The 12,824-nt window shown below is 38.2% G+C and overlaps 2 protein-coding genes across 3 annotated transcripts; one reads left to right on the top strand and one right to left on the bottom strand.

Annotated features, from left to right (window-relative positions):
• Nucleotides 1-1,637: 1,637 nt before the first annotated feature.
• Nucleotides 1,638-2,382, bottom strand: LOC6634737 (uncharacterized). Its single transcript, XM_032433322.2, has 3 exons — nucleotides 2,124-2,382; nucleotides 1,847-2,056; nucleotides 1,638-1,791 (listed from the first exon to the last, which is right to left on the bottom strand). Exons 1-3 carry the CDS (start codon nucleotides 2,368-2,370, stop codon nucleotides 1,757-1,759), a joined length of 492 nt encoding a protein of 163 aa, XP_032289213.1. The 5' UTR covers nucleotides 2,371-2,382; the 3' UTR covers nucleotides 1,638-1,756.
• A 739-nt stretch (nucleotides 2,383-3,121) lies between these two features.
• Nucleotides 3,122-12,127, top strand: inc (BTB/POZ domain-containing protein inc). Of its 2 annotated transcripts, XM_070210649.1 has the most exons (6): nucleotides 3,122-3,585; nucleotides 3,699-4,029; nucleotides 7,218-7,403; nucleotides 7,467-7,532; nucleotides 7,724-7,914; nucleotides 8,604-12,127. In XM_070210649.1, exons 2-6 carry the CDS (start codon nucleotides 3,844-3,846, stop codon nucleotides 8,614-8,616), a joined length of 642 nt encoding a protein of 213 aa, XP_070066750.1. In that variant the 5' UTR covers nucleotides 3,122-3,585; nucleotides 3,699-3,843; the 3' UTR covers nucleotides 8,617-12,127. The 2 variants fall into 2 exon arrangements, with proteins under 2 accessions (XP_070066750.1, XP_015025121.1); XM_015169635.3 differs by having other exon boundaries at nucleotides 3,122-4,029.
• The last annotated feature ends 697 nt before the right edge of the window (nucleotides 12,128-12,824 follow it).

Here is a 12,824-nt window from a genome sequence, read left to right as displayed (position 1 = left end):
CAAAAAACCAATTGTGTGCCAGTGTTGCATAACACAGCATGTCACAGAGCAGAAATAAATAGGCAATAGGGAATCAAAGGCCCCTCTGGCACACTTGCGACTCGTGCAATCTAGCAACACTGACAAATTCCGATGCACTTCTTAAGTTGCGTCTCATAATAAAAAGCCAAGCATGCAATTAAATTGAAGGTCTGTCCATTATACCTTGAAAGTGTATATAACATATCCAACAAGTATGTCGATCTAAGCATGCTCCTCTGTCCATCCGATTGTCCATAGGTTGTCTTATGCAGGTTGTCATCATATAATTTGGGCAATACGTAGGTTGTATTTTATAGGTTGTCTTACGGTGGGGGGGTCACTTCCGACTGGGATTGGGGCAATCGGATTGCGGCTAAGATGAATTGTGGAAATGTGTTAAGTGTATTTCTTGGATTTATCGGATGTCGCCGTGCCTATTGTTTGCGAACAACTTTCGACAACAAAAGCGTGTGCTAATGATAACTGTCGGTTTATCTATCTATCTCTCTCTCTCTCTCAGCCCTAACAGCCCGCCCGCCCACACACGTGTTTAACAAGCGGCAGGGGGGAAACGATGAGGGCGAAAGCTTTGTTGTTCATTTTTTATGAGCGCCATTTGTCGTCCTTTTGCCTCACACACAGACAACCACACAGTTGTCTGAACTATGTGAAATTCCTTTGCTTTTTTTTCCTAGACTGTTCTGTAATTTTTCTTCTGCGGCCTGCTTGTAGTTATCCTTGTTCGTCCCGACCCAGGTCGCCAGTTTCTGTCGTCTTTTCTCGTCATTTCTCGTTTGATTTAATCACAATTCTGTCAAAGCACGTCAAAATGCCCACCGTCAGCCCCGCAAAGCTATCCATGCCGAGAGCCACAGGACATGGACCAAGTGCTTTCCGGAGCTGCAAACATTGTTGTTCTCTATACTTTGTTTACAGCGTACAAGCGGGTATATTGGCTGGCTGCCATATGCTTCTGTTCAACCGAAGGTTATTGTTTCTCTCATACCGAAAATCTGGGAGAAAGCTAGACGATTCTTTTCAGAATGCGCTCTGGAATCTCTTCGTTTACAAGACAGAATTCACAATTGGAAAGCTTTTGACTTGAGCATAACCTTATATTAATTTAAGTTTTACTTCAGTTTAAGTTAAGAGTTAATATTCACAAATTGATATTACGCTTTGAATCGTTCGATTTTATTACCTTCATTTTGACTTAAGCTTGACTTAGATTCAACTTCCATAAATTGATGACATTCCCCTTCGATTGCTTCGGTTTTATGACCCTCACCCATTAATCGAAAAGAAAGAAAGGGGCTTGTCCGATTCCCACATATATATTCCCGATCAGAATTCCGAGCTGTCCCTCTGCAGAGAAAAGTTTATAAGCCAAAATCTCCTCTTCTGCGAACAGAGTATCGCGCAGTCAGATGCAGCCGAATGCAAAAAAAAAAAGCTTGCCCTTAAACTGCATTTACTCGAAATTTTGATTCAATTCGTGGCGCGCACATCCTTCCGCTTCAAGCAGGATGCGAACCATGTTCAACAAATATGCCCCAAAAAAAAAAAGTAAAACATTTTGCCAGCGACAACTGAAGCCCAATTTGGCGAAGAGTATGACGCAATTTATTAACTAGATTTTTATAAACAAAAAAAAAGAGAAAAAGAGAAAAGCAAAATTCGAATGATATCATGAGGAGGCCCACGCACGCGAGTCTGGCCCAGCTCCGTCTTCAGACTAAACAGCCTTGACTTTGGCCTGCTTGGATTTGACTGCAAAATGGTTCGTGAGCTGCAGTTGATTTGATTCGTTTACCTTTTGGCTCACCTGTGATCAAAGCGTCCGCATCGCTGGGCGCCGGCGGCAGCTCGGCGAGGGGCGTGGCGCCGCTGGCCTCCGCCTGCTCCCGTTGGAGCACCTGTTTGCGCAGCTTGCGGAGGTAGGCCGCCTTGTAGGCATCGCTGGGCTTGCCGCCCAGCCCGTAGCTCACCTCCAGCACCGTCAAGGGAATAACAGTTGACGAAACGGCCACCAAATCTAGAAGGCGGGGCAGGTTAGACCAAATCCAAGTCCAAGTCCAAGTCTAATTCGAGTAGCAACTCACCCGGCTCGTATTTCTCCTCCGAGTTGCGCTTATATAATGTGGTCATGGGCGCGACGCCTGCGCAAACCAGGCCCAAGGCCAGCGCCAATGTTAGCCCAGTTGCCAGCCATGAACAAGCCCTCATTTTGAACGATCCAAAAAGTCGCTTTTCGTCTGCAGCTGTCGAGAACTGATCACGAACTAAGCGAACGAATCGCATCTGCTTGCGAATATTTGCGCGGGCGTCAGAGTTGACAATTTCCATCATAAAGACATTATACAGCACTACTGTGTTGTAAATGTCATTAACAATAATAAAAAACAAAATATTAAAAAGAAATCGAAAGATTAATTCGGCAAAAAACACGTTAGACCAGTATTGCTGTGCTGTGTTTGAAAAGCGCATGCAAAATAGGGGGCAGCATTTAAATTTGGTTTTGGCTTTTTGCGCGGGCGCTGACAGAGTTGACATTTACCGTCCGAAAAACATTACACAGTACAGTCGTATTAAAATGTCTTTATTGAGAATTAACTAAAAAAAATTTACTAAATTTCAACAACTGAGCTGCCAAAAACACGTTAAACGAGGATTGCAATGCTGCGTTTAATAAGCGCATGCAAAATAGGGGGCAGCATTTAAAGTTTGCTTTGCCGCCACGCCCAAATAACGTCATCATTGACATTTTCCGTAACAAAAATATTACACAGAAGAGCTGTATTAAAATGCCACAATTAATAATTAGAATCACATTTTGTTTAATTACTAAATATCAACAATTAGATCGACAAAGCACGTTAAGCCAGTATTGCAGTGCTGCGTTTAAAAAACGAATTCAAAATAGCTGGTTATTTTGCAGCAATCAGACTTTGTCACGCTGCGCGCATTACAAGGCATGCTGCCCGTGTTGCGTGCACAAATATCGATGTGTAGTTAGGCGAATTGAGTTAGGAATAAGCTGAGCTATCGTATACACATACCGTATCACACCATAATGTATCGATTAGTTATCGCTGGGCCACCACAATCAATCGGTATTTGGCTGTGTTTTGTTTTTTAATGTTCATTGAGAAAATAATTTGCCATCATCAAATGCAAATGGAACGGTGACATAAATGAGTTGCACAAACCAAAACGTGGCTGTATAGACGAACGCGTGCCGAGTGTAGCTGAACACAGTAGAATAGTGTGTAGAAATTACAGCAAATTACAACCGCAACAAAGACCCTCGGCCAGGAAAGCATGAGCTGAAACTGGACAAGCACATGAACGCACACACACACACATACAGAAAGACAGCGAGACACACAAAAAGATAATTTCAAGGCAACGCTGTGCAACGCAGGGGCAAGAAACTTTAAATAAGGTGACAATTTCGACGGTGACAAAGACAATAACGACGTGTGCAGGAAAACTAATTGCTCTGCCCTCCCAACGTCCGCGTGCTGATTGGCACTTTACTTGCTGGATCCAGCGGAGTCACGTGTATGTATGTGTATGCGTGTGCCTGTATGCACATGCATGTTTGTATGTGTTGTATGCTAACTCGAAATTGCAAGCAAGCAATGCTACAACAACAACAACAACAAAATTAACAGTTACAATAACGGAAGCATTGTCAAGCCTTGCCAGACCCAGCCGCGCAGCAGCAGCATCAGCATCACGGCGTCTCAGCAGCAGCAGGCGCACACACACCAACACAACAACAACAACTACAACAACTACAGTAACAACAACAACAATATGAGCACAGTGTTTATAAACTCACGCAAGAGCCCAAATGTGCTTAAGAAACAGGGCACAGACCAATGGGTCAAGCTGAATGTGGGTGGGACCTATTTTCTAACCACCAAAACGACGCTTTCCCGTGACCCCAATTCGTTTTTGTCGCGTCTTATACAAGAGGACTGTGATTTGATATCAGATCGGGTGAGTTTCACACACACACACACACACACATATATATATATATATATATATATGTATATATAAATGTGCATGTTTTGCATGTGTATTTATTTATTTAATTACACATGCAAATGTAAATGCGCGTATATTTAGGCATATAGTAAACACTCCTTTAAGCGAACATTTGACAATTCTTTGTTCGCTTTACAAATAATCAAAGAATGCACAAAAAATATATACAGACAAAAATTATTGTTATATTTTTGTTAAATTTATTATTGTTGAACAAATTTATAGAACTTTATTTAAAAGGGTGTACCATTATTTTAGTTTTTTATTTTTTATTTCCATGCAATTTCTATATATATATATGTATATATATAACAACAAATCGCACTGGCAAAGATTGACAAATTAACGTCTTTATATTTTATTCTTAATCTTAATCTATCAGCTTTAACGGCCCTCATATATTTGTTTATCAATAGTTTAAAATTTTTGTGGAATGCTTAAACGTATTTATAGAGGGCATAGCCAGTGCTGCCAGCTTCCGCTTAAAAAAAGTAGCTGAATCCGATCTAAAAAGGAGCTAAAAATAGCCTAATAGCACTAAACAGGGTTGTTATTGCTTGTCATTGACAAAAAAAAACTCAATCAGTTAAAATTTACAACTGTTTCCGGCTGTTAACTTGTGAGCGCGCCCAAATTTAGCTAGTAAATAGCTAAAATGGCAATATAAAGCTAAATCAGTTACAATTTACAACTATTTCCGGCTATTAACATGTGAGCGCGGCCAAATGTAGCAAGTAAATAGCTAAAATGGCAACCTTGTTCATAGCTGCCAGCTATGTGAATAGTCATAAACCTAACACCAAGAATTGCCAGCCCATGACTGCACACACACACACACACACCCACTCACACTGGAAAACACACACAGTCTCTGCCCATGCAGGTAATTTCACGAACAATTACAAGAAGAATAACAGGGACTGCAGCAGCCAGGGTTGTCAGTGCAGAGTTAAATTGGGAAATATTCGTGAAACGACGCATTTAATAAAAAGGAAATTTGAGAAATTTCAAACAGCGTAAATAAATAAAGGGAAATTTAGCATAATATTCAACAGCTCGGAGCTCGTATAAAGCTTGTTTCTGATTACTTTAAACGTCAAGTTCGTCTGTCTGTTTCTCGATTAAAAGCTTTATGCTTAGGTCCATTAATCGGAGCACTTTATCATATAGAAATCTTAATCAAAGCCTTACCATACTCGTTAGCAGTATCATAGCCATATCTTATCGATATCAGACGGTTATATCAAAGGAAGAATCGGTTGAAACAAGAGTTTTTCTATGGAAAATTGTTCTGCTTTTTGGTAACTTTACCAAACTCCGCAATTGATCTTCACATATCTGCTAAGGCGTATCCCCCCGTCTAAAATAATCCAGCTTTAGTTAATCTATCTTCTTTTTAGGCTTAGTCCTTAGCGGCCTGATTGTCGTTAAAGGGTAGCGGGAGGGGGAAGGGTATTGCCTTGGAGAACAATAACAAAGAAAACGTCATTTTTCTATAGCGCAATAAATTTGGCCAAGTTTTAGCCATCATAAATATATATGTATCTAACATACACACAAATATGTATTTGCCAATTTCCATTGGCCGAGTTTATAAACAAAAGGCGAACCGAACCGAACCGAACCGTACCGAAAGAATGCCCATTATAAAATTGCAAATGTTGTTGCCTTTTCCGAATTCCCGATTGTCGATTGCACAAATATATTACAATAAAAAAAGTTGTGCATGTTTGTTATTCTTTAAATGTTTGATTGTTTTACTTGCTGTGCGCCCGCTTTTGTTATTGATTAAATTCATGCGGCCCTCCCCTCCCCTCTCGCCTCTAGCAACTCATGCCAAGGCAGCCCGCCAATTAAAGCACCCACATATATACCCTGTTTATATATATATATATATATATATATATATATATATATATTTATGCACTCGGCATATATAAAGGCCGCCTGGCACCTAGATGAATGAATGAATGGTTGATGGGAGCGTGAGACTGCGCCTGCTTTAGTTAAATTGTTCTCAAATTGTTGTAAAACCCAAAAAAAAATTAGCAAGAGTGCTCTGGCCGACTGTAAGATACCCCACGAGCTGTCGTAGCACAATTTTCAGTTTTCTTCTTTCATTCTTCGTTCAATTTCGGACTGGAATCTGGATCAGTACTCCACATGCCAGAATTCCGGCTTCTACCTCTTAAAACTTGCGAGTTATACCAAAAAAACTATGTCTCAAAATCAACTTTATTGAATGCACAAAATATTAGGGTACGGCCTTTTTTTTTATGAAACTACATTAGAAGTTTCAAGACGAACTTGGCCAGATTGGCTCAGGTCTTCGAGAAGACCCCTTCAATGGTGGGTACCGATTCCGATTCCGATTGTCTAATATTATAGCTAATAATTTGCTAGCTTATTCAGATATATTTCTGAATGGAAACACTACCCGAAAGCTTCTATTAAGGTATATGGCGTAATGATGCCTATCTATGCCAAGTTTTGACAAGATCTGGACCAAAAATTTATACATACCTTGTATTACCTAGTTTTGCCGGCTCATCTTTTATCTTTATACCATGTATTAATCGGGACACATAATTTGATAATTATAAAGAACCAGTTGTCTCTCTTAATGTTACGTACATGCTTACAAAATGGCCAAACACCTGCTGCAAAGGGTATTAAGACCGAAAGTCATATAGTCAAGAACTGGCGGACAGGTCTTGAGTACATCATTTAGCATAATAAAAGAGTACACAATAGGAATATGCGCACAGAGAAATGTCATTACTGTAGAATGCAACTCACACGCACATACTTATATATGGATATATATATAATGCATGGCCCACCACGTAGGAAAAAAAAACAACATTTCGTTTGTCTGCCACAAATCCCCCCTAGGCCGGGTAGAGGCATTGACTGAATGGTTGGCTGCCTCGAAACTGAAACTGACACATTTCCAATAAGAACTGCACCTCCACACACACAGAGAGGGAGAGAGAGAGAGAGACACGCCCATCCACGCCCATTCGCCCTCTATAAGCACTAGACACATGTTTTGTCAGCGTCATGACTAATTGGTTTCCTTTTTCCCGCTGCCTGACTTGATTTGCATTTGCATTCGGATTTGGATTTGCATTTAGGATGAGACGGGCGCATACTTAATTGACAGAGATCCCAAGTACTTTGCGCCCGTGCTCAATTATCTGCGCCACGGCAAGCTTGTGCTGGACGGCGTCTCCGAGGAGGGTGTGCTCGAGGAGGCCGAATTCTACAATGTGACGCAGCTAATAGCGCAGCTGAAGGAGTGCATAAGCCACAGAGACCAGGTGAGTCCGAATCGAATATGCACAGCGCAACTTAATTTTGATTTATATTCTCGGCCAACGCAGCGACCGCATGCGGACAAAAAGCGCGTCTATCGTGTGCTGCAGTGCCGCGAACAGGAACTGACGCAGGTAATGCCCTTAGCTCGAGCAGTGCATGAATAAATTCATTTGCATCAAGCACGGTAACCCACCCAATCCAATCGATAAAACCGAAAATAGACTGAGGTTTGAATAGACGATTGAATGAATCAGAGTCTCAAGTCTGAAGTATTTGCCTTAACTGTTGGCCACGTACTATAACATGTCTTTATCTTTTTCAGATGATTTCAACGCTGTCGGATGGCTGGCGTTTCGAGCAGCTTATCAGCGTCGGCATGCAATACTCTAACTATGGCCCGTTCGAGAACAACGAGTTCCTCTGCGTCGTGTCCAAGGAGTGCGGCTCCACAGCCGGCCGTGAGCTGGAACTCAATGATCGCGCCAAGGTGCTGCAGCAGAAGGGATCGCGAATGTAAGCAAAACGGCAACAGGGCATCGAGCGACAGGCCAAATACCGTATCAGTCCACAGTCCCCTTCAAATACACCTTCTACACACTCCCTCTTCCAAACCCAATCAGGCCATTTGGCCTGACATTGCCCAATTACGAACTCGTTAGCAGCTGATAAGCTGATAAAGAGTCCGGCTATCTGTTTCCGTTTTGTTATTGTTTTCTAATTGGACTCGAAAGCTTGACATTTTTTCGCATCAAAATGCCCCACCGAAAAACCAGAACAGATTTTGGCAATCAAATGCATCTAAACGCCAGAAAAGAAGCTGAATTAAAGAAAAAAAAAATAAATAAAAGCGCACATTAGTTATTATCCAACTAGGACAAAATATTTATCAATTAGATCTAAGCGTACATTCAAAATGTCAACTGCTTCTGCTCTTAGCATTGGCTAAAAACTATTTTCAATATTTACCATACACACCATACACACACACTCATTCACTGACACACACACACCGACAAGACCCAAAACGTTTTTGTGAATGTAGCTTAAGGTTTGGTTAGTATTTACACACACACTCACACATGCACACACACACATTAATTAGATACGTATAAGTTATCCTGTTTATTGTTTCGAGTACCTAATAATTGAAGCCGACCTTTTTCTCTCTTTCTTTCTCTTTCTCTCTCTCTGTTTAATTGCAGTCTTGGAATTTAAGCAATGCTTATAGAGCGTGTGTATGCCATCCAAAAACAAAAACAAAAAGTAACTCCCATCATCCAACACCAAGCTTAAATAATACACCACAACCAAGCACAACATCATGAACAACAAAAACAACAAGCAAACGAAAACAAACAAAAATAAAATTAAACAAAAAAATATAACCAAAATCATAAAACAAAAACCAACAAAACAGCAAAAACAGCTAAATCTGAGCAGGGATCCATTTTTTGGCAGAGCTGCATTCAATTGGAAAATATGCCAGGAGTCATTCTGTTATAAATTTAAATCAATCAATCAATCACTCAATCACCATTCATTAAGCCGTATGTATGTTTTAATATTTACTTTGAAGGAAATGAAACTAGAAATAGGAAACATTTATTTTGTAAAACAGAGCAAAAACAGGAGCAGCGGTAGATTTAATTTTTCTTTAACACATTTTCCATTCATTGACTATTTATTATTAATATTTTTTTTACTACATTCGATAAATTCTGAAATATGACAAGTTTAACTCGTCCGTCTGATTCACAGATCCAGCAGTCAATCAGTTCTGAATTGAAACACGTCAATCAATCAGTCTGCAATCAATAATTCCCTGAGTGTAAGTTATTCATAATTGGCATGAAACATGCTTAGCATCAATCAACCTAACTCTTATGTAGATTCAGTCAGTTAATCAGTTACGAAGTTGAGCACTTAAATCAATCAATCGGCAATAATTAGCCCTTATGTGTGTTATTTATTTTCACTTTGAAGGAAACATTTTGGTAACATTCTCTCTTCTGAGAATTAAGAAAATATGATGTAGCCTTTATTGATTGATTGCTTTTTGTAAATTTTTGTAAATTTCGATTGATTAACTTTTTAAACATGACATTACATCATTCGTTTCCATCTGCTACTGAGATACAGGTAGATCCCGTAAGTCAATCAATCAGTCATGAAGTTGAGCACCTAAATCAATCAATCGGTTATCATTAACCCTTATGTATGCTATTTATATTCACTTTGCAAGAAACTTGGAAATATTTTTCTTATAATTAAGAAGGGGGATTAAAAAAACAGATAAGAGTAATGGCATTTTTTTGATCAGTTAGCTCCCAAGCTTAAAGAGTTTTTTTCTTTGCTTAGTTTTATTGATTTTTTTTTCGAACGCTGAATATGACAATGTTAAACATTTCTGTGTGTGTGCCTGCGTGTGCGTGTATGTGTGAGTGCGGGGTATTGTGTGTGAATGTGCTTTGATTTTCTCGCCAGGTTTAGTGAGTGATTGGAAAATCTTGGAAAACTCGCCTCGGGGAGACAGAGCGCTCTTCAAACGACGCATACCGAACACTAGATACCTTTTTTTTTCCTTGAGAGTAGTCGACTAATTTGGCTTCCCTTCTGCCTTCCGCATTTGAAGAGTGCATTAATACGCTTAATAGTTGAATCGAAATTGAAAACAAAAACAAATACAAAAAAAAGCTAAAGAAAAAGCACAAGCAAGCACAAAGAAAACACCGCCAACATTGCTTAGCTTAAATATTAAATAAGTAAACTATAAAACCATAAATATATAATTAATATGATATGCTGAGAAAGAAACAGAACAGAAATAGAAACAGAGATGCAAAAACCAGGATTTAGCTAAACACTAACTAACTACGTAGTTGCTTAATAGCAGAGCGAAGACATGCATTAACACCAATTCGAATGCAATGATATATGAAATAGAAGAGTACAGAATACAAAAAAAAAAAAAAAAATTAACAATATTAACAATTTAAGGATAAAACGTGACGAAACGTTTCCAATTTGTACTTTTAGCTATTTAGCTGTTTTTATTGGGCTTACAATATATATATATATATATGTATATATATATATATCTATAAACAACAACAATAACAATTGATGAGGTGATGAGGACCTTATGGCGAAAAGTGCGCTCATTTCTGCAAACTAAAGAAAATGATTAAATGTATACAAAAAAAAAAAAAACATGATATACATATATATTGAAATACTAGTACATCATCATAGGGATTCTAGTATGAACGGGCGTTCATTTCGATTGCGATTCTAAATGTATTTTCAAAATGCTAATAACTAAATTCCTAAACTACTAAAACAGGCTCTCGCTCATTAATAATAATCAATTGGTGTTTTATGCCCTAAACCCATTGAATACGGTTAAATCGAACTGAAGAAGGGTTCATATATGTGCCCATATATATATGTATATATAAATATATATATATATATATATATATATATATATTCCTGCTCAGCCCAGTCGTTATAGCCATGTCCGTCTGTCCGTCCGTCCGTATACATGAACAGCTATTAAACTAAAAGAACTTGGTCAAAATCGAAAAAAACCCTTGTTCTGAGATGCGTAGACTCGTTTAGATCAGGAATATTTATCTTTAGCGGACATTTTCGCCCTGTTTCCACACAAATATCAATGCAATATTCATGCACTGAGAAATTCATAAAGCTCTGACAATAAACACGGGCTGGTATTCAAGAGATTTTTGCCTAAGGGGAAAAAAAAACAAGAAGATGAGAAGAAAAACTAAATAGAGGACTTTTATTTCGGGACTTATAGTATAAAGAGAACATCTCCTTTAAAATTCAATTGAAATAATAAACTGATTCGACGAATCCCAGTATTATTATAATGCCATTGCTGGCCGGCCCTGTCCGACTAGTAGATACTCCCTAACCTTCTATAACTATATACCCTAGTCTTTCACTATGGTAAATGCTTTCTACAATAACTGAGCTATTTGTTGTCCGATCTTTATTAAACTTTCAAGGATTAAATATAGCGTACAAAAGTGTCCATATACCCAGGCCCAAGACCAGGTCAATATATTCGATCATTTTATTTCCATTTTTGCTTGATACAGGGAAAGTTAGCCAAACAGAAAAATTTGCTGGATCTGCAGTTCTTAAAGTTTTCGAGCCGTGCACTAAACCAGTTGTGAGCCACTTTCTTTGGGTTAAGGGTAAAAAGGAGAAAAAAATCCCAATAAAATTTTAACAACTCTGTTGGCATTTATCTATATTGAGAATCGGCGAGAAGGCCAATTGGTGTTCATACTTTATTTGTAAGCAAGTTACTTTCTTAAAACAATATGTTCGAGCTGCATTTACATACCGTGTGTCTGATATATGTATGCATACATATATAGATATATATATATATATACATATATAAATATATTTATATATATAGATATATAGATCGAACGCAGCCTTGTTGTGTGTAGCGCCCGGTTTGCATTATAACCTTGAGCTTTATTTAACTAGCAAAAGCAAAGGCAAAAACAAAAAACAACAAAAAACCATTTTAAATCACGACTGAATTTATGTGAACTTGCACTAAAACAAAATCAACTAAATAGAAATCAAGAAATATGAAACATGAAAAAAAAAAACAATACGGCGACGTTTATTAGATATACGCATTATTAATGATACTTATGTATGTATATAATTTTAAAGTAAACTAATTTATACACTAAAAAAAGAAGAGAAGAAAAGAAGAAGAAGAGAACAAAGAAGAGAGAACGTCGCCACCTACTCGTACCCATTTTTGTATCCATTTTGAATTATTTTATGTGCATCTAAATGCAAGTTAGAATAATGCTTACAATTATTTGGTAGAAGCCCAAGCTGAAGCCAGAGCATATATATATATATGGAACACCTTTACATTAGCTTGTAATGTGTAAAAAACCACAAGGAAATCAAAAATGAAAATCCAAAACTAAATGCAATAATACGCGACATGTTCTATAGCAATACGGCAGATGTCACACATATATAGTTGTGGGTGTGGCATCTGCGACAAAATTCATCCAAAAATATATATGAATTATATTAATAATCAATTTATGTAAACCCCGATTACTCACGACGGCTGCGAGCTCCGTTTAAGCCCAACTATCTGTCACTTATTTACAAGTGAAAAATGGTTGGTGGAAAAACGTTTGGAAGGCGAGTGAAAACTCGTAGAAAACTCAAAAGCCACATATACACATGTGTACATTCTCACATACGCGAGTATTTGATTACTTTCCCACAATACTTATACATATATAAATCTAATGTAAAGCCACACGGGGCAAGCTTCACTGTGCTTGCAACTAACTATAATCAACTGAAAAATCTGGAAGTATCTCTGCTCTCGCAGAGACAATATT

This window comes from Drosophila virilis, chromosome X (genome assembly GCF_030788295.1).
Source record: "Drosophila virilis strain 15010-1051.87 chromosome X, Dvir_AGI_RSII-ME, whole genome shotgun sequence".
Classification (NCBI taxonomy): Eukaryota; Metazoa; Arthropoda; class Insecta; order Diptera; family Drosophilidae; genus Drosophila; species Drosophila virilis.
Note: the sequence above shows the minus strand (reverse complement) of the source record. Positions and strands in the feature narration are given on the sequence as shown.